A 26,342-nucleotide genomic window follows, 5' to 3' on the forward strand; every position below is an offset into this window, starting at 1 on the left:
CATACCTACATGTATAAACGTAATGATTTAACAAACCTAATACGAAATAAAAAAAAAAAAGGTAATGAAATCACCCTGTATAGCCTTTATTTCTCGGGCATGGGTTGTTACATACCAATTTTGATTTTGATTGTATTGCTTCTGTAATAGAAGTTTGAAAATATCATAAAGGAATGAACCACCAGTGCTGGTTTAAAGAAAACACTGCGCTTGGGAGTTAAAACAATGCCGTTTGTATTATCAATACATTTGTTGTCATAGGTGTTTATACTGACTGTATATTAATTATGAATCGTTTTAAAAACAGATTAATTCATGTTAATTATGTATTAAAAAATTAAGGTGTTTATTCTAATGTTGATTGAAAGTACCGAAACGACTTGCTCATGTCTCCCGAAACGACCCGGACTTCTACCGAAACGACTTCCGAATGTCCCGAAACAACTTCCGAAAAAGTACCGAAACGACTTGTTACCGAAACGACCTGACACCGAAGAAAACTTCTACAACTGGCGACTTTTGTTTGTTTTTGTGAACAATGATGAAAATAAACAGTTTTCTTTAACTTTAACTTTGTTTAAATCCACACCATGTTATACAAGTTAATGTTCAGAAAGTGAAGAAGTAAGTGTGACTATTTCTAAGTACTTTTATTTACAAATAAACTTGACAACACGGTCCTACAAAAGATTTCCTCAGTGTTCTGTTCGTTCCTTTCGTCATCATGTTACACAAGTTAGTGTACAGAAGTATAAATATTTGTTTCTTTATTTAGTAAAAACTTTGAGAAGATGGTCATACAAAGGGTTGTTATATAACTGCCACAACTCTGTATGTTCCATTGCCCAGTCTAAAATAGATTTACCGTCATTAGTAAGTATGGTCGTGATGTCATACTTACCCCCTGTTGTCGCTAGGTACTGTTTTACATGACGTTCACAATCAGTGAACATGTCTACATCTGTTGTCCCCCAGGCTATATAATGTAGACAATTATACCCACGGTTATCTACAGCTGTAGTCAGTGCTGGATACATCTTACACAGCTCTAAACTAAGCTCCCTGTGTTCCCTCATACAACTACGATGTAATATTGTCTTCCCGTTGTTACCTACAGCTGTAGTTAGTGCTTGATAAGTCTTACACAGGTATAAACTAAACTCCCTGTCTCTACTCATACAACTATAATGTACACCCGTCGTTATCTACAGCTGTAGTTAGCGGAGTGCTGGATACAACTTACGCAGCTCTGAACTAAGCTCCCTGTCTCTACTCATACAACTATAATGTAATATTGTCTTCCCGTAATTATCTACAGCTGTAGTTAGTGCTGGATAAGTCTTACACAGGTATACTCATACAACTATAATGTACACCCGTCGTTATCTACAGCTGTAGTTAGCAAAGTGCTGGATACAACTTACGCAGCTCTGAACTAAGCTCCCTGTCTCTACTCCTATAACTATAATGTAATATTGTCTTCCCGTTGTTATCTACAGCTGTAGTTAGTGCTGGATACAACTTACACAGCTCTAAACTCAACTCCCTGTGTCCCATCATACAACTACAATGTAATATTGTCTTCCCGTCGTTATCTACAGCTGTAGTTAGTTCTGGATACACCTTACACAGGTATAAACTAAGCTCCCTGTGTCCACTCTCACAACTATAATGTAATAATGTCCACCCGAACCCATCCACTAACCGTGATTTGTACTGTCCACACACACAACTCCTTTGTACTACACAATCATCTTCTGTCTCACACTTATGTTGTACTTTATCTCTACACATTCTCTCCACTGTCTGAAATAGACCACAGTTTCCTGTCATCGCCACTAAATGGAGCGCGCTTTGTATATAGCTATCAGTCTCATATACCAAGTGTGGATAAGTGTCACATAATATGTTCACCATCTCTTCTCTCTCAAACAAACACGCCTCGTGTAGGACATTGATTTTGTAAGCAGAATATGATGATCGTGACTCACGTGCCCTCGCTGTACGAATGACGTCATACTTCAGTAGTTGACGCAGTAGTTGTACACTCCCACTCTCCACTACTCTAAACGGTGTATCATTGTTAGGTGTGACACCCACAGAAAGGAGATATGTGACACAATCTTCTAAACCAATAGAGCATGCTCCATTTAACAACCCACATTTTATCCGGTGGCATAAGTTATTGTCATAATTCTGACCACTTAGCCAACGAATAAACCCCCGTAGAAACTTTGTGTCTGACCATAAGTCTAATCTAACTATAAAGTCAAATACATCAGGAATCCAGTTTATTTGGACATCAGATTCACACTTTCTGACCAAACGTTTATACATGTGTTCATTACTAGGTGATATAAGTATTTTCTTAGCGGTGGATTTTGATGTTGATATATAGCGGAGGAACTTTAGGGGACAATTTTCTATAAACCCAATTGGTGTGTCCTTGCCATACAAAAGGACAACAGTGTCATGAACAGAATCATGACAAAATTTGTATTCATAACCATGATGAAAAAAAGATGTTCTTTTTACAACCAGAGAACCCAACATTAAATCTAAACTTTTCCGCAGAGATCTGATTTTGTCTGCATGATCAAGTTTAATTCCCTGGAAAGCTTCATCAAGATTTTTCTTGTTAACACTTTTACTGTTTTTAGGATCTAAATCCAATTCCTTAACCCTCCCATCATTGAGAAAGAGAAACAGAAGAGCAGAAAAGTGCTCCTTTGGTAATTTCTTCAAAGTTATTTCCATGAAATGAAATGGATGTTTGAAGAAATTAACCCCCTCTTTTTGTAAGCTGAGAACATCCCTATAAAGTCGACAACACAGTGGAAATCCTATATCTGGGGCAAGTTTGACTGTTTCATATTCCTTTCCCTTAGGGAAGGTTTTAATTTCTCGGACATAACTTTCTAAAATAAGCTTTTTTTCTGCGATTGTTATGCAGTTTTTACCTCTCAAATCAATGATATTTTGTTTGAAGCATTCACAAGAAGATAATTGTGTGCTTTTGAAAATTTCATCTCGAACATTAAGTACCAAACAGTTTGATCTATTATTGAGTTTCCCACAAAATGTCGACTTAATGGAGACTTCCCTTTTCTTTAAATCTTCAGCGATTTCCCCACTAACATCATCAATATATACAGCTAATTGTGTGTTTGGCTCAACAATTTCGTCCCATATGGCCATGCTGTAAAGCTGGACAGGATCCTTTGACAGTCTGGTATCCTTATTATCGCCGTCCATTAGCCACTTCAACAGTTGGTAACCCATCAAAGTCTTCCCATCCCCTGAGGCACCCTTGATGAGGACAATGCTATTCTTTCTGATCATTTCTTTAGCGTCTTCCAAGGCTTGTGTAGAGATCACCTCAGGTTCTGTGGTTTGATCAATGGTTGTTGATCTTGTTGTATCTGCAAACAGAAAGATTAAGACTTTATTAAATTATAATTTTACTTTTGAAATTTGAGAATAATTTTCATGTTAAATCACAAGACTTATTTTTAATTCAGATATATAAGTAAGATATTTCTTATTATTAAACATTAGAGATATTTATTTAAATAGTTATATCTGTATTTCAAATACATATCTCTCCAAAATGAAATAAAATTTAATACAAGAGGCCCAGAGGGTCTATATCGCTCACCAGGATTGTATGAGGTATGAAACAATAAATAGTTCCTTCCTTTATGAAATTTTTAATCCCTACCCAAAAGGATACTACCAGTCAAATATGAGCTGTTTCAGAGAAAAAGTTGTTCATATCAATTTAGTTAAATTGACCCCTTTTGGCTCCCCCCCTCAGCCCCCTGGAGGGTCAACCTCAAAACTTGTACAATTTTGTTTGAATCCTTAACCCAAGGGAATGCTACCAGTCAGATATTAGAGATATCCATGGCTAAGTTTCAGATAAAAAATTGTTTACATCGATTCTGCCAAATTGACCTCTTTTGGCCCCACCCATCAGCTCCCAGGGGGGTCAGCCCCATCATTTCGACGGACGACGGACGCCACAGTATGGCATAAGCTCACCTTGGTCCTTCGGACCAGGTGAGCTAAAAAGTGTGCACTATACGCGAATATTTATGGTATATTTACCCCTGTTGGCCCTGCCTCTCAGGCCCCTGGGGGGTCAGCCCCACCTTTTGTACAATTTTGAATCCTCACCTCATAGTGTTGCTACCAGGCAAATATGAACAATATTTATAGCTCGGTTTTAGGGAAGAAGTAGTTTTTATCAAATAGCCCAATTGACCCCTTTTGGCCCCGCCCATCAGGCCCCTGGGGTCAGCCCAATCACTTGGACAATTTTGAATCCCCAACCCATAGTGATGCTACCAGACAAATATGAGCGATATCCATTGCTTGGTTTCAGAGAAAAGTCGTTTATATCAATATAGCTATATTGAGCCCTTTTGGCCCCGCCCCTCAGGCCCCAGGGGGTCAGTCCTATCATTTGTACCATTTTGAATCCCCGACTCATAGTGTTGCTACCAGGTAAATATGAACAATATTAATAGCTCGGTTTCAGAGAAGAGTCCTTTATATCAATATAGCCCAATTGACCCGTTTTGGCCCCGCCCATCAGGCCCCAGGGGACCAGCCCCATCATTTGAACAGTTTTGAATCGCCACCCAATAGTGATGCTACCAGGTAAATATGAGCAATATCCATTGCTCGGATTCAGAGAAGAAGTCGTTTATATTAATATAGCTATATTGACCCCTTTTAGCCCCGCCCCTCAGGGTCCTGGGGGGTCAGCCCCATCATTTGTACAATTTTGAATACCAACCCCATAGTGATGCTATCAGGCAAATAGGAGCAATATCCTTTACTTTGTTTCAGAGAAGAAGTTGCTTATGATAATTGACCCCTTTTGGCCCCGCCCTTCAGATCCCTGGGGGGTCAGCCCTACCATTTGTTCAATTTTGAGTCCCCATCCCATATGGATGCTTCTGACCAAATCTGGTCAAATTCTGATCTGTGGTTATGAAGAAGTCAATTGTTGACGGACGGACGACAGACGGACACTGCAGTATGGCATAAGCTCACCTTGGTCCTTTGGACCAGGTGAGCTAATATGTGAAATAAATACCATATACCAGAACCTACTCATTGCGTAACCTCTACTTCCATCAGTCAGCCACAATGACAACATGACGTATCAGGTAACATATGGCCATGACCTTTGATGGATGATTATAGAGATTGTTATTGTTTATACACAATCAATTATTTTGTGTGGTCTTTAACACACAAACATTAATGTTTCAAATATTTCACAAGCTGATGTCATGTCATTGATGAAGTTTGTGTTGAAATGGATGGTTTCCTGGACCTCTCTGCCATCAAAAAATATCTTCATGTCCAACATCCTTTAGCAGACTCACCTATCACAGCTCTCCACTTAGGATTCCTTCCTGTAAAACACAAGGATCCAATATTAGATATTTCACAACGATTAAGAACCAGAACAGAGCTTGAATGTATTTTTATTTTCTATGTGAAAGACAAGACTTTTGGAATTTGGGTAAATCCTGAAATAATTATCAATACCTGGAATCCTTGCCAATAATCCACATGATCATCTTAATATTGACAGAACTATAGTGAGAGTACTGACACATCAGACAGAGCCCAGCAATATTTGACAATTTATCTGGGCGCTACATTGATAATGAATGTCTGCCTATACAGGTATGCTGCGAAACATTAACTGAGTTTTCAAGTGTGACCTTTGACCGTTTTACCTTAATTGAAAATTAAAATTAAATCTGATTTTCATAGCTTGGTGTTTTGGGATGTTATAGTGTAAATATGAACTATATATAAGTTCAAGGGTTCACAAAATATCTTGTATAAGGCCTTTTTATTTCTGAAGTGGGCTTTTATCATTTATCTTGTAAAGCTTGGGTTTCCTGATTCTTCCTACAAAATTTTGGATGGACAAATGGACAGATACAACTTGTGAGTTCAAAGATTTGATATGATTTCTGTAATTGTTCTAATCTATCCTATTTTTTTTCGGTTTGTAAAACACACATGTATGCTGACGTCATGATGTTTGGGGTAAACAGGTAAACAAACACAAGAGGCCTAGAAGGCAAACACCACTCACCTGGATATATCAGTAATTATGGCAAAACTATAGTTTTTGATGCATCTTCCAACTATGGTTTCCACCAAGTAAACCAAATCCATTTGTTTTGCAATATTTCCCATATTAGCTCCCCCCCCACCCCCTCCTTCTCCAGCCCAAAGGGACCCAAACCTCCTTCCATTTACACAACCTTAGATCTCCTTTGCCCAATGATGCTTCAGACTAGAATTTCATCAAAATACATTTTGTCATTCAGGACTAGTAGCAATTTTAAAGGATTTACTTATATTTCCACTATTAGGCACTTCTGGCCTCACCATTTATGCAAAATCTGTTCCCCTTCCCCAAGGATGTTTCTGACCAAATTTGGTTCAAATCAATTGAGTACTTTGTAACAATAAAGTGATTTATATATGATTGACCTCTATTTCCATAATTGGGCCCCGCCCCTCAGGCCCGAGGGGAGTCATAGCCATCATTTATGCAAAATCTATTTTCCTTCCCCCAATGATCTTCTTGGTTCAAATCTGTTCACGCCTTTTTGACAAGTAGTGATTTGAAGCAATTGTTGACAGGCGCTTGATGTCGACGCCGCGCCATGGCACAAGTTCACCAGCCCTTCTGGTTAGGTGAGCTAAAAACTGTTGCCTTCTGACTTCTGAAGGATGAAATGTTAATGCAACTCACGCATATACTTGAGTGAGTACAGACGGACAAGCAGACAGACAGACAGGAGGCAGACAGAAATAAACCCCCTAAACCTCGCTACAGATATACCTTATAAATTTGTCATAGTTATGATATAATTAAGGACCAAAAAATACTGATGGAATTTTATCTTAGTACCTTCAGGACAAAGAACATGGTTTAATCTCGAACCTCAAAAATTTCATGTTTTTTGTAGTTCTTCAGATATATTACCAACACCCTAGCCCCAGAGTCTATCATACCTCCATTTGTGGATGAAGATTGTTTCATGGCGCTGACATCCTCTTTCACAGCATCAACATCTTCCTTCACAGCAGCAACAGTGTCTTAAAAATAAATCTTTTAGGTTATTTATGCCTGTTGTCACACATGTACAATCATTTCATCTTAGAGCATCCTACATATCATACCTCTTAGGTTATCTATGTCTGTTGTCACACGTGAACAATCATTTTATGTTAGAACATCCTACATATCATACCTCTTAGGTTATCTATGTCTGTTGTCACTTGTGTACAATCATTTTATGTTAGAACATCCTACATATCACACCTTTTAGGTTATCTATGTCTGTTGTCACGTGTACAATCATTTTATGTTAGAACATCCTACATATCACACCTTTTAGGTTATCTATGTCTGTTGTCACGTGTACAATCATTTTATGTTAGAACATCCTACATATCACACCTTTTAGGTTATCTATGTCTGTTGTCACGTGTACAATCATTTTATGTTAGAACATCCTACATATCACACCTTTTAGGTTATCTATGTCTGTTGTCACGTGTACAATCATTTTATGTTAGAACATCCTACATATCACACCTTTTAGGTTATCTATGTCTGTTGTCACGTGTACAATCATTTTTTGCTAGAACATCCTACATATCACACCTTTTAGGTTATCTATGTCTGTTGTCACGTGTACAATCATTTTTTGCTAGAACATCCTACATATCACACCTTTTAGGTTATCTATGTCTGTTGTCACGTGTACAATCATTTTATGTTAGAACATCCTACATATCACACCTTTTAGGTTATCTATGTCTGTTGTCACGTGTACAATCATTTTTTGCTAGAACATCCTACATATCACACCTTTTAGGTTATCTATGTCTGTTGTCACGTGTACAATCATTTTATGTTAGAACATCCTACATATCACACCTTTTAGGTTATCTATGTCTGTTGTCACACGTGTACAATCATTTTATGTTAGAACATCCTACATATCATACCTCTTAGATTATCCATATACAGTGACCAGGGATCGACACTAACAGTAGCCAGGCAGCCCAGGGCTGCCCGGAATCTGGTTGGGAAGCCAGAATGTCAAGACCAGCATCCCTTTAGGCTGCCAACAGTTTCATCCAAATGTATGATGTGCATATGAAGTTTCCCTCATTTACTTTATTTTTTTTTCATTTTTTTTTTTTTAAATAATCCATTGGTGTAAGATCTAATATTTTATGTTCAGAATGAAGGAAACTGCATCTAGAATTCAACCCCCCCCCCCAGGGAAGGGGTTAGGGGTTGGAGGGACATGCCCCCATGGGCCTGATCCCCCAAGAGAGACTTCACCTATGGCTGGATGTATAAGACCTCATTTCAAAACCTTGCAGCCCAGCGGTCAATCATTTTATGGTAGAAAATCCTACATAACATACCTCTTAGGTTATCCATGTCTGTTGTCATCTGATCTTTGATGTCACCAATTTCCACTAAAAAGAACAAAACATGTCATTGTACAGACTCAAGAACATACAGGGCATCTTATCAAGAGTAATTTCTTTAATATACAGCTGACACCAAACAAGTAATAATTTCCCTCTTCTGTTGTGAATAAGATAGACTGGTTTTTTCTACTGATTCAATCCCTCCTCTTTGCCTTTTGATCATTAAGCATTAAGTACCTACTGACCAAACATTGTTGAAAATTTCAAAAGAAGATTTTTGAAGTTCTTCCCATCTCATATTTACCAACACACTTATGACTGTCTGTTATACCTCCATTTGTCGATGAGAAATGTTTCAGGGCACTGACATCTTCCCTCACAGCACCAACGTCTTTCCTAACATCACCAACTTCATCACTCACAGCAGTAACGTCTTTCCTAACAGCTCCAACTTCATCACTCACAGCAGTAACGTCTTTCCTAACAGCTCCAACTTCATCACTCACAGCAGTAACGTCTTTCCTAACATCACCAACGTCATCACTCACAGCAGTAACGTCTTTCCTAACATCACCAACTTCATCACTCACAGCAGTAACTTCTTTCCTAACATCACCAACTTCATCACTCACAGCAGCAACAGTGCCTGTCAAAATGTTGAATAAAAACACCTTTATTAGCATTTCTTTCTATTACATACATGTACCTGTAATTGTCCTCTCCCATAAACAGTATTTCTTGATCAAAACAGTCAGTAGAAGACAATTTTAAGCGACTAGGTATATGAACATTTTTGCTATGTGTACATATGGTCAAAAATCATTAAAAGGATCTTAATTGAATTTATGCCAGACAGGTCTACATTCCACTTTTTTCATCTTTTCTCTTTTCCACTTACATCATTTGAAAACAAGATTAACCTACAAATTAAATCTGAGAGAGATCCATCAAGAACTTTGTCAGAAACGGTGATAATTGAAACTTCAACAAATAAAATCCAAGATGGCTGTCTATTTTCTTGTTTATTTCAACACTGATCATTTTCTTAACCATTGGATATCAATAAAGCTGAATGGGAGTCAATACATTATAAAATCTGGGTCAGATCACTATACCATGTATTAAGTACCTCTAGATACATTAGTCATGTACATTTGGTTTGGTATACAATCTGGGTTAGATCACTATACCATGTATTAAGTACCTCTAGATACATTAGTCATGTACATTAGGTTTGGTATACAATCTGGGTCAGATCACTATACCATGTATTAAGTACCTCTAGATACATTAGTCATGTACATTAGGTTTGGTATACAATCTGGGTTAGATCACTATACCATGTATTAAGTACCTCTAGATACATTAGTCATGTACATTAGGTTTGGTATACAATCTGGGTCAGATCACTATACCATGTATTAAGTACCTCTAGATACATTAGTCATGTACATTAGGTTTGGTATACAATCTGGGTCAGATCACTATACCATGTATTAAGTACCTCTAGATACATTAGTCATGTACATTAGGTTTGGTATACAATCTGGGTTAGATCACTATACCATGTATTAAGTACCTCTAGATACATTAGTCATGTACATTAGGTTTGGTATACAATCTGGGTCAGATCACTATACCATGTATTAAGTACCTCTAGATACATTAGTCATGTACATTAGGTTTGGTATACAATCTGGGTCAGATCACTATACCATGTATTAAGTACCTCTAGATACATTAGTCATGTACATTAGGTTTGGTATACAATCTGGGTCAGATCACTATACCATGTATTAAGTACCTCTAGATACATTAGTCATGTACATTAGGTTTGGTATACAATCTGGGTCAGATCACTATACCATGTATTAAGTACCTCTAGATAAATTAGTCATGTACATTAGGTTTGGTATACAATCTGGGTCAGATCACTATACCATGTATTAAGTACCTCTAGATACATTAGTCATGTACATTAGGTTTGGTATACAATCTGGGTTAGATCACTATACCATGTATTAAGTACTTCTAGATACATTAGTCATGTACATTAGGTTTGGTATACAATCTGGGTCAGATCACTATACCATGTATTAAGTACCTCTAGATACATTAGTCATGTACATTAGGTTTGGTATACAATCTGGGTTAGATCACTATACCATGTATTAAGTACCTTCTAGATACATTAGTCATGTACATTAGGTTTGGTATACAATCTGGGTTAGATCACTATACCATGTATTAAGTACCTCTAGATACATTAGTCATGTACATTAGGTTTGGTATACAATCTGGGTTAGATCACTATACCATGTATTAAGTACCTCTAGATACATTAGTCATGTACATTAGGTTTGGTATACAATCTGGGTTAGATCACTATACCATGTATTAAGTACCTCTAGATACATTAGTCATGTACATTAGGTTTGGTATACAATCTGGGTCAGATCACTATACCATGTATTAAGTACCTCTAGATACATTAGTCATGTACATTAGGTTTGGTATACAATCTGGGTCAGATCACTATACCATGTATTAAGTACTTCTAGATACATTAGTCATGTACATTAGGTTTGGTATACAATCTGGGTTAGATCACTATACCATGTATTAAGTACCTCTAGATACATTAGTCATGTACATTAGGTTTGGTATACAATCTGGGTCAGATCACTATACCATGTATTAAGTACCTCTAGATACATTAGTCATGTACATTAGGTTTGGTATACAATCTGGGTCAGATCACTATACCATGTATTAAGTACCTCTAGATACATTAGTCATGTACATTAGGTTTGGTATACAATCTGGGTCAGATCACTATACCATGTATTAAGTACCTCTAGATACATTAGTCATGTACATTAGGTTTGGTATACAATCTGGGTCAGATCACTATACCATGTATTAAGTACTTCTAGATACATTAGTCATGTACATTAGGTTTGGTATACAATCTGGGTCAGATCACTATACCATGTATTAAGTACCTCTAGATACATTAGTCATGTACATTAGGTTTGGTATACAATCTGGGTTAGATCACTATACCATGTATTAAGTACCTCTAGATACATTAGTCATGTACATTAGGTTTGGTATACAATCTGGGTCAGATCACTATACCATGTATTAAGTACCTCTAGATACATTAGTCATGTACATTAGGTTTGGTATACAATCTGGGTCAGATCACTATACCATGTATTAAGTACTTCTAGATACATTAGTCATGTACATTAGGTTTGGTATACAATCTGGGTTAGATCACTATACCATGTATTAAGTACCTCTAGATACATTAGTCATGTACATTAGGTTTGGTATACAATCTGGGTCAGATCACTATACCATGTATTAAGTACCTCTAGATACATTAGTCATGTACATTAGGTTTGGTATACAATCTGGGTCAGATCACTATACCATGTATTAAGTACCTCTAGATACATTAGTCATGTACATTAGGTTTGGTATACAATCTGGGTCAGATCACTATACCATGTATTAAGTACTTCTAGATACATTAGGTTTGGTATACAATCTGGGTCAGATCACTATACCATGTATTAAGTACTTCTAGATACATTAGTCATGTACATTAGGTTTGGTATAAACTCTGGGTCAGATCACTATACCATGTATTAAGTACTTCTAGATACATTAGTCATGTACATTAGGTTTGGTATAAACTCTGGGTCAGATCACTATACCATGTATTAAGTACTTCTAGATACATTAGTCATGTACATTAGGTTTGGTATAAACTCTGGGTCAGATCACTATACCATGTATTAAGTACTTCTAGATACATTAGTCATGTACATTAGGTTTGGTATAAACTCTGGGTCAGATCACCAGTCTCAGATACCATGTATTAAGTACCTCTATATAACATACATAAGTCATCAAAATCTAATCTGAGTTAGATACCTTTGAGTTCATCAAAGTTTGTTGCCATCTCGTCTTTCATGTCACTGATTTCCCCTGAATAGAAAAGAGAATCAAGTACAGTGTAGTCTTGAAGTATCTAATAAAAGTTCAGTGTATCTGATAAAAGTTCAGTGTATCTGATAAAAGTTCAGTGTATCTGATAAAAGTTCAGTGTATCTGATAAAAGTTCAGTGTATCTGATTAAAGTACAATGTATCTAATCAAAATGCATGGTATCTAATCAAAATACAATGTATCTAATCAAAGTACAATGTATCTTATCAAAGTACAGTGTATCTGATCAAAGTACAATGTATCTGATTAAAGTAAAATGTATCTAATCAAAATACAATGTATCTAATCAAATTACAATGTATCTGATCAAAGTAGTGTATCTGATCAAAATACAATGTATCTGAAACAAGAGATATCCCAGAGGGATTTTGGTGCCCACCATTGAATGATCTTGATAGGTTCCACATCAGATTGATCTTTTCTATTTTTTCCCTTCCTCTTACTAATCTGTGTAAATTGAGAAACATCCCTCCAGTGCTTTTCAAACAAGGGAAACTTATATATGGAATTTGAGATTTAGCGATAATGGCTGTCTGTCGACAATGTTTTCAGATTGGTCCAAAAATGCAATATGACGGACCAAGGGGAACCTACATATGAAAATTGAGAAAGATCCCTTCAGTACCTTTTCAGAAATAGCGATAACAAACTTCAGTTGTCAAAATTCAAGATGGCTGCAGACCAAGGCCTAGGGGAGTCTATATGTGAAATTTGAGACATATCTCTTTGGCGCTTTCTGAGAAATAGTGGTAACAAACTTCCAATTGTCAAAATCCAAGATGGCTGCCTGTCGGCCATGTAGTTTTCCGATTGGTCTCAAAATGCAATATGCATAACAAGGGACCAAGGGGAACCTACATATGAAATTTGAGAAAGATCCCTTCAGTACTTTCTCAGATATAGCAATAACAATCTTCAATTGTCAAAATCCAAGATGGCTGCCTGTCGGCCATGTTGTTTTCCGATTGGTCCCAAAATGCAATATGCATAACTAATGACCAAGGGGAGTCTATATGTGAAATTTGAGACATATCTCTTAGGTGCTTTCTGAGAAATAGCGGTAACAAACTTCAACTATCGAAATCCAAGATGGCTGCCTGTGAGCCATGTTGTTTTCCGATCGGTCCCAAATGCAAGATGCATAATTAGGGCCCAAGGGGAGTCTATAAGTAAAATTTGAGATATCCCTTCCGCACTTTCTGAGAAATGCATATCTAGGGCCCAAGGAGAGTCTGCATATGAAATTTGAGACAGATCCCTTTGGTACTTTCTGAGAAATAGCGGTAACAAGAAATGTATCTGATCAAAGTACAATGTATCTGATCAAAGTACAATGTATCTGATCAAAGTACAATGTATCTGATCAAAGTACAGTGTATCTGATCAAAGTACTGTGTATCTGATCAAAGTACAGTGCATCTGATCAAAGTACAATGTATCTGATCAAAGTACAGTGTATCTGATCAATGTACAGTGTATCTGATCAAAGTACAATGTATCTGATCAAAGTACAATGTATCTGATCAAAGTACAGTCTGATCAAAGTACAATGTATCTGATCAAAGTACAATGTATCTGATCAAAGTACAGTGTACTGTATCTGATCAAAGTACAATGTATCTGATCAAAGTACAGTGTATCTGATCAAAGTACTGTGTATCTGATCAAAGTGCAATGTATCTGATCAAAGTACAATGTATCTGATCAAAGTACAATGTATCTGATCAAAGTGCAGTGTATCTGATCAAAGTACAATAATCAATTTACAATGCATCTAATCAAGGTACAATGTATCTGATCAAAGTACAATGTATCTGATAAAAGTTCAATGTATATAATCAACATACAGTGTATCTAATCAAAATACATTGTATGTGATCAAAGTACAATGTAGATAATCAATATACGGTGTATCTTAAATTATCAAAATACATTGTTTCTGATCAAAGTACATTGTATCTAATAAAAGTACAATGTATTTATACCATTCTGCCCTGGGTACCTGCTGCCAAAATATCAAGCCTTTCAGATTTCTAGATCTCCAGAAGAAAATTGTGGAAGTCATTAACATATTATTTGATTCATGTGACCATGGAAATAGGCCCATAGGTCTTTGGTATGAGGAAATTTAATAGCACTCTATAGCAGGAACCTACTGGCAAAGGATGACTGCCTGGGTCTTTTAGAACTTGAGAGGAAGATTCATAAAGGAGTTTTAACTATTCAGTCTCTGAGACCTTAAATAGGTCAAGGTCATTTATATGAGGAAACTTTATACCACTTTGCCCTAGGTACTTGCTGGCCTTCTGGAACTTTACAAAAAGAGTCTTGACATTTTTAAGATACCTGACTTAATAGTTTTTAGCAGTTCAAATTTGACGGAAAGATTGAAAACGGACACCCACCCATGCACTATACCATAAGCTCACTGACACTTTGTGCCATGTGAGCTAAAAATATCAATTTTTCAGTGATGTAATCATATTCTTTATGCAGTTTACCTTCTATCTTCTTAACAAGAGTTATGTACTTCCTCTCAACATCTGGGTCCATGGTCATGGTCAGTATACTATCCACGGCTTGTACAAACATCCCTGTCTTCAGGTCGCTGTTCTGTATGTCCTCAACACTTTGACGGATGTCGGCCCACCTCGTCCTAAAGTCACTATTAGAAAGATATGCAATGTTGGCATGCACTATCTCATTTCTGTGTATCCGTAGACGATCAATGTTTGCTGACAGACAACGGTCTGCAGCATCTGGAACATTACCCCAACCCTTTCCATGAGGAGTGATGTTCCCTAGATTCCTTAGAAGGATATAAAGTAAAGAAACATCCATATCCTTCTCAGAACCTTGGAACACTCCAACCGAGGGGTAAAGCATTTTCTTCTGTTGTCTATTCAAGTGGGAGATAATCTGACCCTTTTGACTGGAAAGTCCATAAGGGAGTCCAAATGGCAGTCGAGTGACGAGTAACTCTCTGAAGACGTCAGGGAAGACATCAATGACCAGTCTACATATCCGGGCATAGTTAGTCGTTTCTTCGGTGGAAGTATACTTGGCAGACATCCTTATAGTTGGTTTCAGGACAGAAGATAATGTTGATGCTGGAAAATATAAGGAAGTAACAGGACTATTTATTGAGCCTTTAACTGTCACCTGAAATCTGATGTAACAAGTGAAAATACTGCATTTGTACAATCTTTATATTCTCTACTTAAACTTTACTTAACATAAGAATTTATATCATTTCTTAATAAACCATTTCTCAATATACCTTGTCTCATATAATCTGGAGTAAAATGACCTTTTGTATAGGTTATTGAATGGCTTTTTAAGTGATAAGAACCAGTACTTAAACATTTTTGGTATTTTATCCTGAAGCAGCCACCAATACGAGACAACATGCAGATTGATGCGCGTAGTTTCAACAAAAAGATTTAAAGGTCAATATTCGAATTCTATTAGATACTTGAATGATTCAATTACTGTTATATACATATTTTTATATCATAAGGGAATAAAACTAGAAATGTTGTCCGGGCCAACTCATAACAACAATAACAACTCTACCCCACCATCGCCACCAATGAGGTTTTTTGTAGTATGTATAATGAAACTAATTGTGGTCTTGTAACACAGGGTCGGGGGCAATTTAGCTTTCCAAAATGGGAAGGTATATAAACTCTACCTCTTATACTACATCTACAACATCTACAGTTCTGTTAACCCCTTAACTCCCAACTACGCCAAACTACGCCAATGGCACGTCGGTGTTAGGGAAATGGTCGTATCTCCCTTATTTGTTTACCTATTGAGATACCGAATATACCTAGTAAAACGGGAGAAAATATCCAACAACATTTGTTCTTTGTAAAATTTCATTTGACAAACTTTTCTGATACATTTGATGAGTTGAAAAAACAAGCCAACTTTTTTTTCGACTATTTTGAATTGTTGACGTCGTGTTTCAGCCGGCGTAATCGTCCAAGCATGGATTCGATTTTGTATCTCACATTACTTAAGATATAGCGAGAAATAATGCCTGTAATTCACAATAGTGGTAGTCAATACTCTCAATATTATGTATATTCCACTATTTTACAGGAATCCTGCAAAAAGTTATGTTTTTTGTCAATAAAGTACATGTGATGTATGGTTCTATACCGTACGCAGCACACATCGACAAATTTTAATGATTTTTTGCATAAAAAAATAGTAATCATTACATATACAATTGAAGCCAAGAAAAAACTGACCAAAATACACAATTCTATCAGTCATAACATACCAAATAAATGATTAAAAGTTTCAATAAATCCGTATTATTTTAACAAAACATCGCAGTAACTTGACGTCGTGTAAGAGCGAGTCGATAACGCAAGCACCTGCGCGAATACGATCGACAACTTTTAGTTTCTGCTGTTTTCATAACGCAATATATGGTCTTGGTTTCATCAGGAAACATCACTTTTGTGGCACTTTTGTGATAGCACATACTTTGAATACAAATAAATTAAAAAAAAAATGAATAAATAAAAATAAAGCCGACGACAGCAAAATCTATTTATAGTAATCGGGTATTTCCTAGATGATCACTTTCGGTTTCTAAATGGTGGGATAGACATGTGCCTGGTGCCGATTGTTTTCGCGGACCGAACATATTACTGATACAAGTCGTCACCAAAACAATATGAAGTGACCATGCACTGTCAACTCAACTAACAAACTGTGAGGTGACACTGGGCATTATGAAGAGCTGCGGACGTACCCTGTATATGGACACAAACAGAAAAACAATCATGTTCAGATAGGCCTACAGATGAACATAACGTAGATAAGGTAAGTACATAAAGTGAAGTTCTATAGACACGAGAATACAAAAAGTACAAGCAATATCTTATCTGCATGTAATATTGCTTTAATTTCATTTATTGTGTTACAAGATAGGCCTACAGTGTACATTTGTATATTAGCTCCAAATGAAATATGACCAGTTAAAACAATATTCACTTTAAAAACAACGATTTAGTTCTTGTTTCATTTATTTTTTATTTTATTTTCTTCTTCTTCTTCTTCTTCTTCTTCTTCTTCTTCTTTTTTCTTTGTTTGTTGTGGGTGTGGGGGGGATGCTACAATAAATTTCATCATTACAGTATTTTGTATCAGAATTATCAATATTTATCTCTATGAATTTAATTTCTAATTTTTACTTTACGTCAGTATATTAAATATGTTTGTATGTACAAATAGTAAAACGTTCTTGATGTTTTTACCAAATTTCTGTACATGCATGTATCAACTAAAATTGGATGAATTTGCTTTTATTGCATTTCACGTAATGAAAAATACATGGGAGATGAAAAAGTGAGACCTATTCATAGAATTTCAGTTTTGCAACAGTGGTATATAAATTCAGAAAAAAGTCACATGGTATGGTTGATAAAAAAGGTGATAGAGGATTACTGAAAATATCAAATAGCTGTTCTTGAGTTTAGCTGGTTGTGAATTCTACAATGTTTGGATCATGGTGTGCTGATATAGGTTGGATTCTTATATATATATTCATGTTAGGGCTCATATCCCTACCCCCATATCTATAAAGTGTTTTTATTGTTACTGTGCTTACTACAAATGGATGAGGATCAACATGTGACACCCCCCCAGCTTTTGTCTGAATTCAAGCATTATATGTTGTGTGAGACTTTTTTTATGTGAAATAGACTGATGCATGTATACATGTGTAGAGATATGTGTAGTTGTACATGTTTCAGTAAGTATTCTATGCCAGTAAAGGCTGGGAACATTGTTGAAAGCAAATAATTTGAATAAATCAAAGATAGGCAGATACTTGTGTTGGCAGATATAATACTGGTTAGCTAGTAATTATCGTTTTATGCTTTATTATGAATAATCCTCTAAGGATGCACACAAGACAGAAAAAAATAAGTAATTACAAGTTTTCAAAGTTATTATTAGTGAGGAGTGGGACACTGAAGCAGGGTTATAACGTGTATTTCTCTGTTTGAGAGTAACCCGAGTTTCCTCTGACCTAAACACTAAACATAAGACACTTAGATAGAGAGATGTCCTTTATGAGACATAATGATCTTACCATCAAAATGTCTAATGTCTGGCAGTAGGGCAAGAAGGAAACTCATTGGTGTGCTTATTTGGATTTTCAGAACAATGTTATGAGTATTTGAAATGCAGATTTGGTTGGTGGGATGGGCATGTTTGTTTAACTTTCTAAAGTTCATTTCAAGGCTTTTTAAAATATTCCACATTAATGATAGCTCCAGTTGTTTTTTTTTTTGTTTTTTTTGTTTTTGTATTTTTTTTAAACAGGACCATTTGAAACAAGCAATCAACAACATTTGAATAAGGTTTATTTTGTGTTTCAGGTATTCCCCTTACTTGTAAGGTCTGGAGCTGTCTCAATTTTACTAGCAAGCTTGCATTTTTGGTGTACAAAATTTAATGTGAACATGGGATGATTCTGCCTAATATATGACATCAAGATTTATCTAATTACAAATTCACTACTAATTAAAATGTTTATTATCTTATAGCTTCTCAGGATATTTGGTTTTGTTTAAATTGATCATAATTTTCTGCTTTTCTATATGTATGTGAGCTCATTTCCTATACTTCATTATTGACCGTTTCATTTGAAATTTTGAAGTGAGCATTATAAATTACCATATTCTTTAGAATAAATCTGTAATGCCTTGTAAATAAGATATTTTATTGGTGTATATACATGTATCTGGATGCTTATGATACTGATTTTCTCCCATTTCAAATTTCAGCTACATCATCTTTAGGACTTCATTTATGTGGATATTTGTGGTGTGACCAATACTAGAGGATAAATGTCATCCCCTGCCACCAGAGACAGCAGATTTAGGCATAGTTTCCCTTAGCTACCATCTCCCACTGTTCTGTGTCATTGATTAAAATTATATAACTTAATATTTGTGTTGGTGTTGTTTTTCAACTGCTTCCAAGTTGAATCATGTAATTTTGATCTTAAGTAAATTATTATTTTCAAAAACATGGTACATCAATATATCATTTATACCAAATATGGCTTGCCTGGCCATGTAATAAATATAGTTCAGAATTCTTTATAATCCATGATAAACATGTAACCAACAAAGTTCAAGTGTTTATATCAATCAACTTATTTGTCTGCCAAACTGGATTATTCAAACTGAAATTTTCATCAATAACTATGTTCCTTTGGGGAACTTGGACTTTCTTCACTTGTCTATATTTCTTCATGTCTATTGTCTATGAATTAAGTCTAGGATTTCTCAACCAGGAAGACATACACACACAGAATAATGAGCAAAGATGGTTATAACCATTTGATTTGCATGCCTTCAATAATTTTAATTTTTATCAGTAAATCTGTTTTTAGTATAATAGTAGTACCAGATGCTAGTTATTATGACCTTTTTGTTAATCATCCTATATCTGAACAAGTGGCTAATTATGATGAGTGTTGAGAAACTAGAACAAATACAACAAGTGAAGAAGACCTGAAACATCAAAATGGTCACCTGCTAAATTGGTAGCCATGGCAACCAAAAATGGATACAGAATGTACATAGATTCTACATGTTGAAGAGAGGAATTGCAATTTTACATTTTCTGCAATGTACATAATGGTAAAATTCACATTGATTAAAGATCAGCTTCAATATCATGATTTGGAGGCACATGTTAGTTGTTGAGTAAAACCATAAAATAGGAAAGGAATAAATATAACTTTCGAAAGATTGATTATTAATGTTAAAACCATGAAAACAACAACCTACTTATGAATATGATTTATAATTAATATTAATAATCATATACAGCAATCTAAGCTGCAAACTGTTTTACATTTTACATTTTTATTCAGATGGGAGCACATGCGCATGTTTTTCCAAGTAAAATATCACATTTTTACGTATTTTCACTTCTGGTTGCCATGGTAACGTTTTAAATAAAAAAATATAAGTTTTGCCATAAAATCTGGATAGGTCCTCTTTACAAGATTCACTTTATAGATAGACTGCTGACTAAACCATTATACCTGTAATACAAAATCAAATTTCTTACAATGAAGTATAGGCAGATAAAACGGAAATAAAAACTTTTTAACAATAATCACTGCTTTTAATTTCAGTCAGTAACTATGACAACAACTGCAAATAAAAAGAAAATACTACTTTTATTTGTGTTCATCCTCCTTCCTGAAGAGTCTGATATATTATTAAATTTATAAACTAGCACTAAATTCACTCTCAGTGGCTTAAAATGTATAAACATATGAAATAAGTAATTTTTTTCATTAAATCATAAATTTTGGTTACCATGATAACGTCAATAATGCAAAAACACCACTTTTGTTACTAAATTTGAAAAGGTTATATTCTCAAGTTTCTAAATATATATGGATTGTTTACCAAAACTGTTGACGCAAAAGGGTGAAAAATCATGATGAACCAAAATGTCGGATTTCGTTCAGTTACATTAAAAAATCCTGGGAGTTAAGGGATTAAAATACTGTGTGATTTAAAAGAATTAGACAATTTCCATTGATATAAAGAACACATTCTATAAGAAAAACTCAGTCGGAATTGTAATTTATCAAAATCTAAAAATTGATAAATTTGAGATAAGGCCCTTTACTTCTTATCAGGCCATGTTGAAGATACGTCCTTGTTCCCCTAAACAATCAATATACATATATATATATATATATAATGTATAAAATATAGAAGATGGCAATTTAAATTTAATTACAGTTCAGTATCTGTTGACTCTCAGACAGTTCTAAGGCTAAACTTGAGGAGGTAGTCAACAAATGCCGCTGAAAATTAGACATAAAAAGGAATTTTGATGACCCATGCTGAAATATAACAATTCTAGACTGAACTACTGTACCCTTTGCAAACTTACCTTGGCACTCAAAAATTTAATCCACGCAACCATTAGCAAGTGTGCTTGTTTGGTGACTCAATGCTAGGGATTTCCAATGCGTTTACTTCCCTACAAATTGTTTAATTTTAATCACATAAATGCCTGGATTACTGTCTGATTGTGAAACAAACATGTTATTAGACTGTTTGGCAAGACAGGAAAACCAGGACCAAATCTATAAATACCTGAATCTCACAACAGAACAAAGAAGCCTAGAGGACCTGTATCGCTCATCTGGTTGATTTGATCAAACTTCAAAATAATGTTCATGTTCAATTTGTTAACAGCTTTATTTGTTGATGTCTAACAATGCTATATATGGCTATGAGGTATGGATCTCAACGGTTTCAAAGATATAACAAAGAATCAAAGTCCCTAGGGGTGGGGAAAGACCCCAGGGCCTATTTTTACAAAATGATTGTGTTTATCTCTACATGCCAAACTAAAGCTGCAACGATACGCTTCCCTCACGATACGATACGTATCGCGATACTTGTCTCACGGTACATTTACAGCTTGCCCCATTAGTTTATCCTGTCTGAAATTGGAGGGATACAAACATAAATCCAGTACTATCACGAATTCACTAATCAAGGTTAATTATTTGTACAAATTTAGCCATCACATCACAGCTGTCATTATAAAAAAAATGTTAATAAAGTTTAATAAAAAAGAAAATAACTCTTAGAAGTTTTGACATGCTTATTATTATCAGAGACCTAGATATCTATATACTATTAGTATATAAGTCTCTGTTACTATCAATAAGGCATTTTGACAATTGACACCTTGGGTTAATAAATATTTCACAAAGATTACTACAGTAATTGTTTTCTTCTTAAATTATCTAATTTGAATCTTGAACTATTTTGTTTTCAATTAGAATTCTACTCAATTTCCAATTGATCTCTGAGCCTGTTTGTTTATGAGGACAAACCGATCCATCAGTATTCAAATGTAATATTTCAAACATAATATCTACTGATAGTAACGTTAGGCCTATCTTAACAGACTTGCAAATACATGTTAATACTGTCTTTGTCAAGGCTCGTCTGAAAGTAATAGACTATAAAATCACCAGGTCTGTCTTTATTTCATAAACTAGCAACACTGGTCCAACCTTTTGTACCGCAAAAACAAAAACGGTCCCGCTATTGATGAGTGAACATTTAAGCATGATAAACATGATTGTGTACACCGTACGATCTGTAGCAAAATTACACCTTTAATGAAGTAGCGAGAAACATTATTCCAATTAGGAAATAACCTAGATCTGAGAGTTGTCATCAGCCAATCAAAATGCAGGATTCCTGACAGTAGATCGAGAAGACTTCATCTCGACAATTTTGATTGATTCTTAAATGATTGTACATAAATATAAACCACCTGTTTCAGCTACACGGATCCAGAAAAGTTCCTATATATATATATATAATTTAAATGAGCGAAACAAATTACCGCGCTGAAAAACGGAAACCGCCATTAACCGTGAGCGTACCATGAGGCCAGATAAAAATACCGCGATATACCGTACCACAGATTACTGTTGCAGCACTATATGTCAAACAATGCTATATATGGTTATAGGGTGGGGATCTCAATGGTTTCAAAGATATAACAAAAGTCCCTTGAGGTGGGGAAAGACCCCAGTGCCCCTTTTTAACAATAAAGTTGTGTTTATCACTTGATGGCCCACAATGCTATACAGTCCAACTCACTTAATACAAACTCTGATAATACGAAAAACTTATACTTCGCTTTATACGAATGAAACCTGCAAACAGGGTTGCCAACTCACGCACGTGAGACGAAAAACTCACGTAAAAACGCCCCTAAAATGTCCCTTCTCACGTTGAAGCAATCCTCACGTAACGTGAGGTACAAATCTCACACATCGATTAAGTTTTCTCAAGTCGCCTCACAACTTTAGCTTGGGACTGTTCAAAGGGGAATAACTCTTACAGTTTTTGTAAGGATTACACCAGGCGTCGCGCTTCACATCCGGTCGGTAGCGACGGAAGCACGTTCGGAGAGCTGACTTCTAAACGCGATAACTAAGTTTGCGATATAAAACGCCACATTTTGTCAGTTGGCATTGAGTTTGTTTTTCAGATAAAGGTTTATATAATTACCACAGCTAAAAATTAAACTATTGACAGATGATAATTCATAAGTAATCGCATTTTATTTTTACTTTTGCAAGACAGTCGGGGAATTCTATATTGCAGTGACGGAAAAATTATTGCAAAGTTCCCCCTGCATGATCCTTCTTTGACATGGATTTTTGGTACCTAGCCATAGAGCTTTAAACTTTTCTACTAGAAATTAAATCCAAAAATCTCAAACGCCTACATGATATGAATAGAACAGTTATCCATTGCTTCAAAACATTTTATAATCTTAACCCTAAAACTATTGAATAAAACTATTAATAATCAACTTACAAAAACTATTGGAAACTTTAGTTCTTTAAGTTCTATAACTGGCAGTTAGATTACATATAATGTCACCAAGGATAGAAGGATTCACTTGAGGAGGAAATTATTGACTATCAGCTTGTTCCAAAGGAGGAGATATTTCAAAGCAAGAAGATATATTAAATAAATGGCTTAAATATCTGTTAATGTCCGATATTTTTTCTGCAACATTTAATCAAATAATAAAACGCCGTGATGCCGTGACATCGTAAAAAAGTCTCACACATTGCAAGAGTCCAATGTGGGAGATCTCCCACATTGGACTACTTACAGGTTGGCAACCCTGTGCAAACAGTGCACAATGTGCTTATTGTAATGTTTGTAGCATTATATATACCATAACATGCGGTAATTAGGACGACAAGTCAGGATCCAGGCTGTGCCCGTTTCTATCTAGCAGCATTTAGTATGACTTTATGTATATGTACTGCACATGCTTGGCGTGTGTTGTTCCCTGCTGCCCGCCATGTTTGGAATAAACCGTAAACCATGTGCTCATTGTTTGTTCCCGATTATCAGCATTAAGATATTCGGACATTTCACTTATATTGTTTACCCACTTAATATGAATCGGTTACGACAAAAACCCGGGTAATACCGAGACATACCAGGGTCCCTTGACCACTGTTTGTGTTGTTTTAAACCCACATAATACGAAGTGTCAAAGTCAGAGTCAGCCAAGTGTGGCACAGGTAAGTTTTAATAACCTTTGTCTCGGACTGACCCACGCGCTCTATAGAAAGTGTATAAAACTGTAGGACCCAGATGACAATTCAAACATCCCGTAATTAGAATTACGACTTTGCTTGCCCAAGTTATCGTGAGGAAAACCTTGGTATTAGCTCGAGATTCCTGAGGATTAGAGTTCCACGAGAGCGATGATGGTACTGACACGGAAACATGCGTTACAGATCGCGAGGCCTGGGAATGCATTGACAAGATGAAATCATTCAATCAAAATGACGTTCAAGATTGTGTTTTCAAAAACGTCTTATACCTGGACATATTTGTAAGTAAGGTCAGCTCGGAAAGAGTCGAACAAATACTGGTCAGTGATGATTTCGCAGCTGCAAAACGTGATTAGCGTGATTGTGAGCATTTGTATCAATTTGAATCCCAGCCACCTAGGGATGTTACCACAGAAATATCAATGTCATGCATTGCTTAGTTCAAGAGAAAAAGTCGTTTTAAATATCAATATTGCCAAATGGACCTCTTTTGGCATTGCCTCTCAGGGAGTTAGCCCCATCATTTGTACTATTTCGAATCTGCACCCAATAGTGATGCTACCAAGCAAATTTATATAAGCAATATTCATTGCTCCATTTCAGAGAAGTGGCTTATATAAATCTAGTCATATTGAACACTTTTGGCCCCGCCCCTCAGGCCCCCGGGTGGTCAGTCCAACTATTTGCACAATTTTGATTCCTAATTTTTGATTTCATAGTGATGCTACCAGGCAAAATTGATCAATCGATCAACTGCTTGGTTTCAGAGGTCGTTTATATCAATAGAAAGATCAACCCCTTTTCGCCCCGCCCCTCTGGCCCCAGGAAGTTAGGTCCTCACCATTTGAACAATTTTGAATACTATCCCCATAGCGATGCTATCATGGAAATATGAGTGATATCCATTGCTAGGTTTCAGAGAAGTCATTGATAACAATATAGCTAAATTGACCACATTTTGCCCCGCCCCTCGGGCCCCTGGGGGGTCAGCCCAATACAATGTGTACAAATTTGAATCCCCACCCCATAGTGATGCTACCAGGCAAATATAAGATACCCGTTGTTCCGTTTCAGAGAAGAAGTTGTTTATATCAATATAGCCCGATTGACCACATTTAGCCCCGCCCCCCAGCCCTCTTGGGGGTGTCTGCCCCATCATTTGTACATTTTGAATCCCCACCCAATTGTGATGCTACCAGACAAATATGAGCGATATCTATTACTCAGTATCAGAAATGAAGTAATTTATATCAATATAACCAAATTGACCCCTTTTGACCCCGCCCCAGAGGCCCCCTTGGGGTCAGCCCCATCATTTGTATGATTTTGAGTCCCTTTCCCATAGCTATATATATACTATAGGGATTCTTCTGACCAAATTTGTTCAAATTCCGATCTGTGGTTATGAAGAAGTCAAATAAGTCAATTGTTGACGGATGTATGGACAGACAGGAGGACGAAGGACACCACCGTATGGCATAAGCTCACCTTGGTCCTTCTGAGCTTATAAACTGGTGATTAAGCACATTACATTGTAACAAAGACTGACAACATAAGATGATTACCTGGTGTTGTATTAGATCCAAAACGTAGCCTTTGAGTTAGGTATACATGCTTTGGCTCGTCTCTATGT

General features: G+C 36.0%; 1 protein-coding gene across 1 annotated transcript; it reads right to left on the minus strand.

The window, feature by feature from the left end:
* LOC117317980 lies at nucleotides 1-26,334 on the minus strand. Its single transcript, XM_033872952.1, has 8 exons — nucleotides 26,275-26,334; nucleotides 15,027-15,635; nucleotides 12,451-12,504; nucleotides 8,834-9,148; nucleotides 8,494-8,547; nucleotides 7,063-7,146; nucleotides 5,403-5,432; nucleotides 1-3,422 (listed from the first exon to the last, which is right to left on the minus strand). The coding sequence occupies exons 2-8, from the start codon at nucleotides 15,595-15,597 to the stop codon at nucleotides 1,399-1,401; spliced, it is 3,132 nt and encodes a 1,043-aa protein (XP_033728843.1). The 5' UTR covers nucleotides 15,598-15,635; nucleotides 26,275-26,334; the 3' UTR covers nucleotides 1-1,398.
* Nucleotides 26,335-26,342: the final 8 nt, after the last annotated feature.

The sequence above is a fragment of the Pecten maximus genome, chromosome 19, assembly GCF_902652985.1.
Source record: "Pecten maximus chromosome 19, xPecMax1.1, whole genome shotgun sequence".
In the NCBI taxonomy this organism is placed as follows: Eukaryota; Metazoa; Mollusca; class Bivalvia; order Pectinida; family Pectinidae; genus Pecten; species Pecten maximus.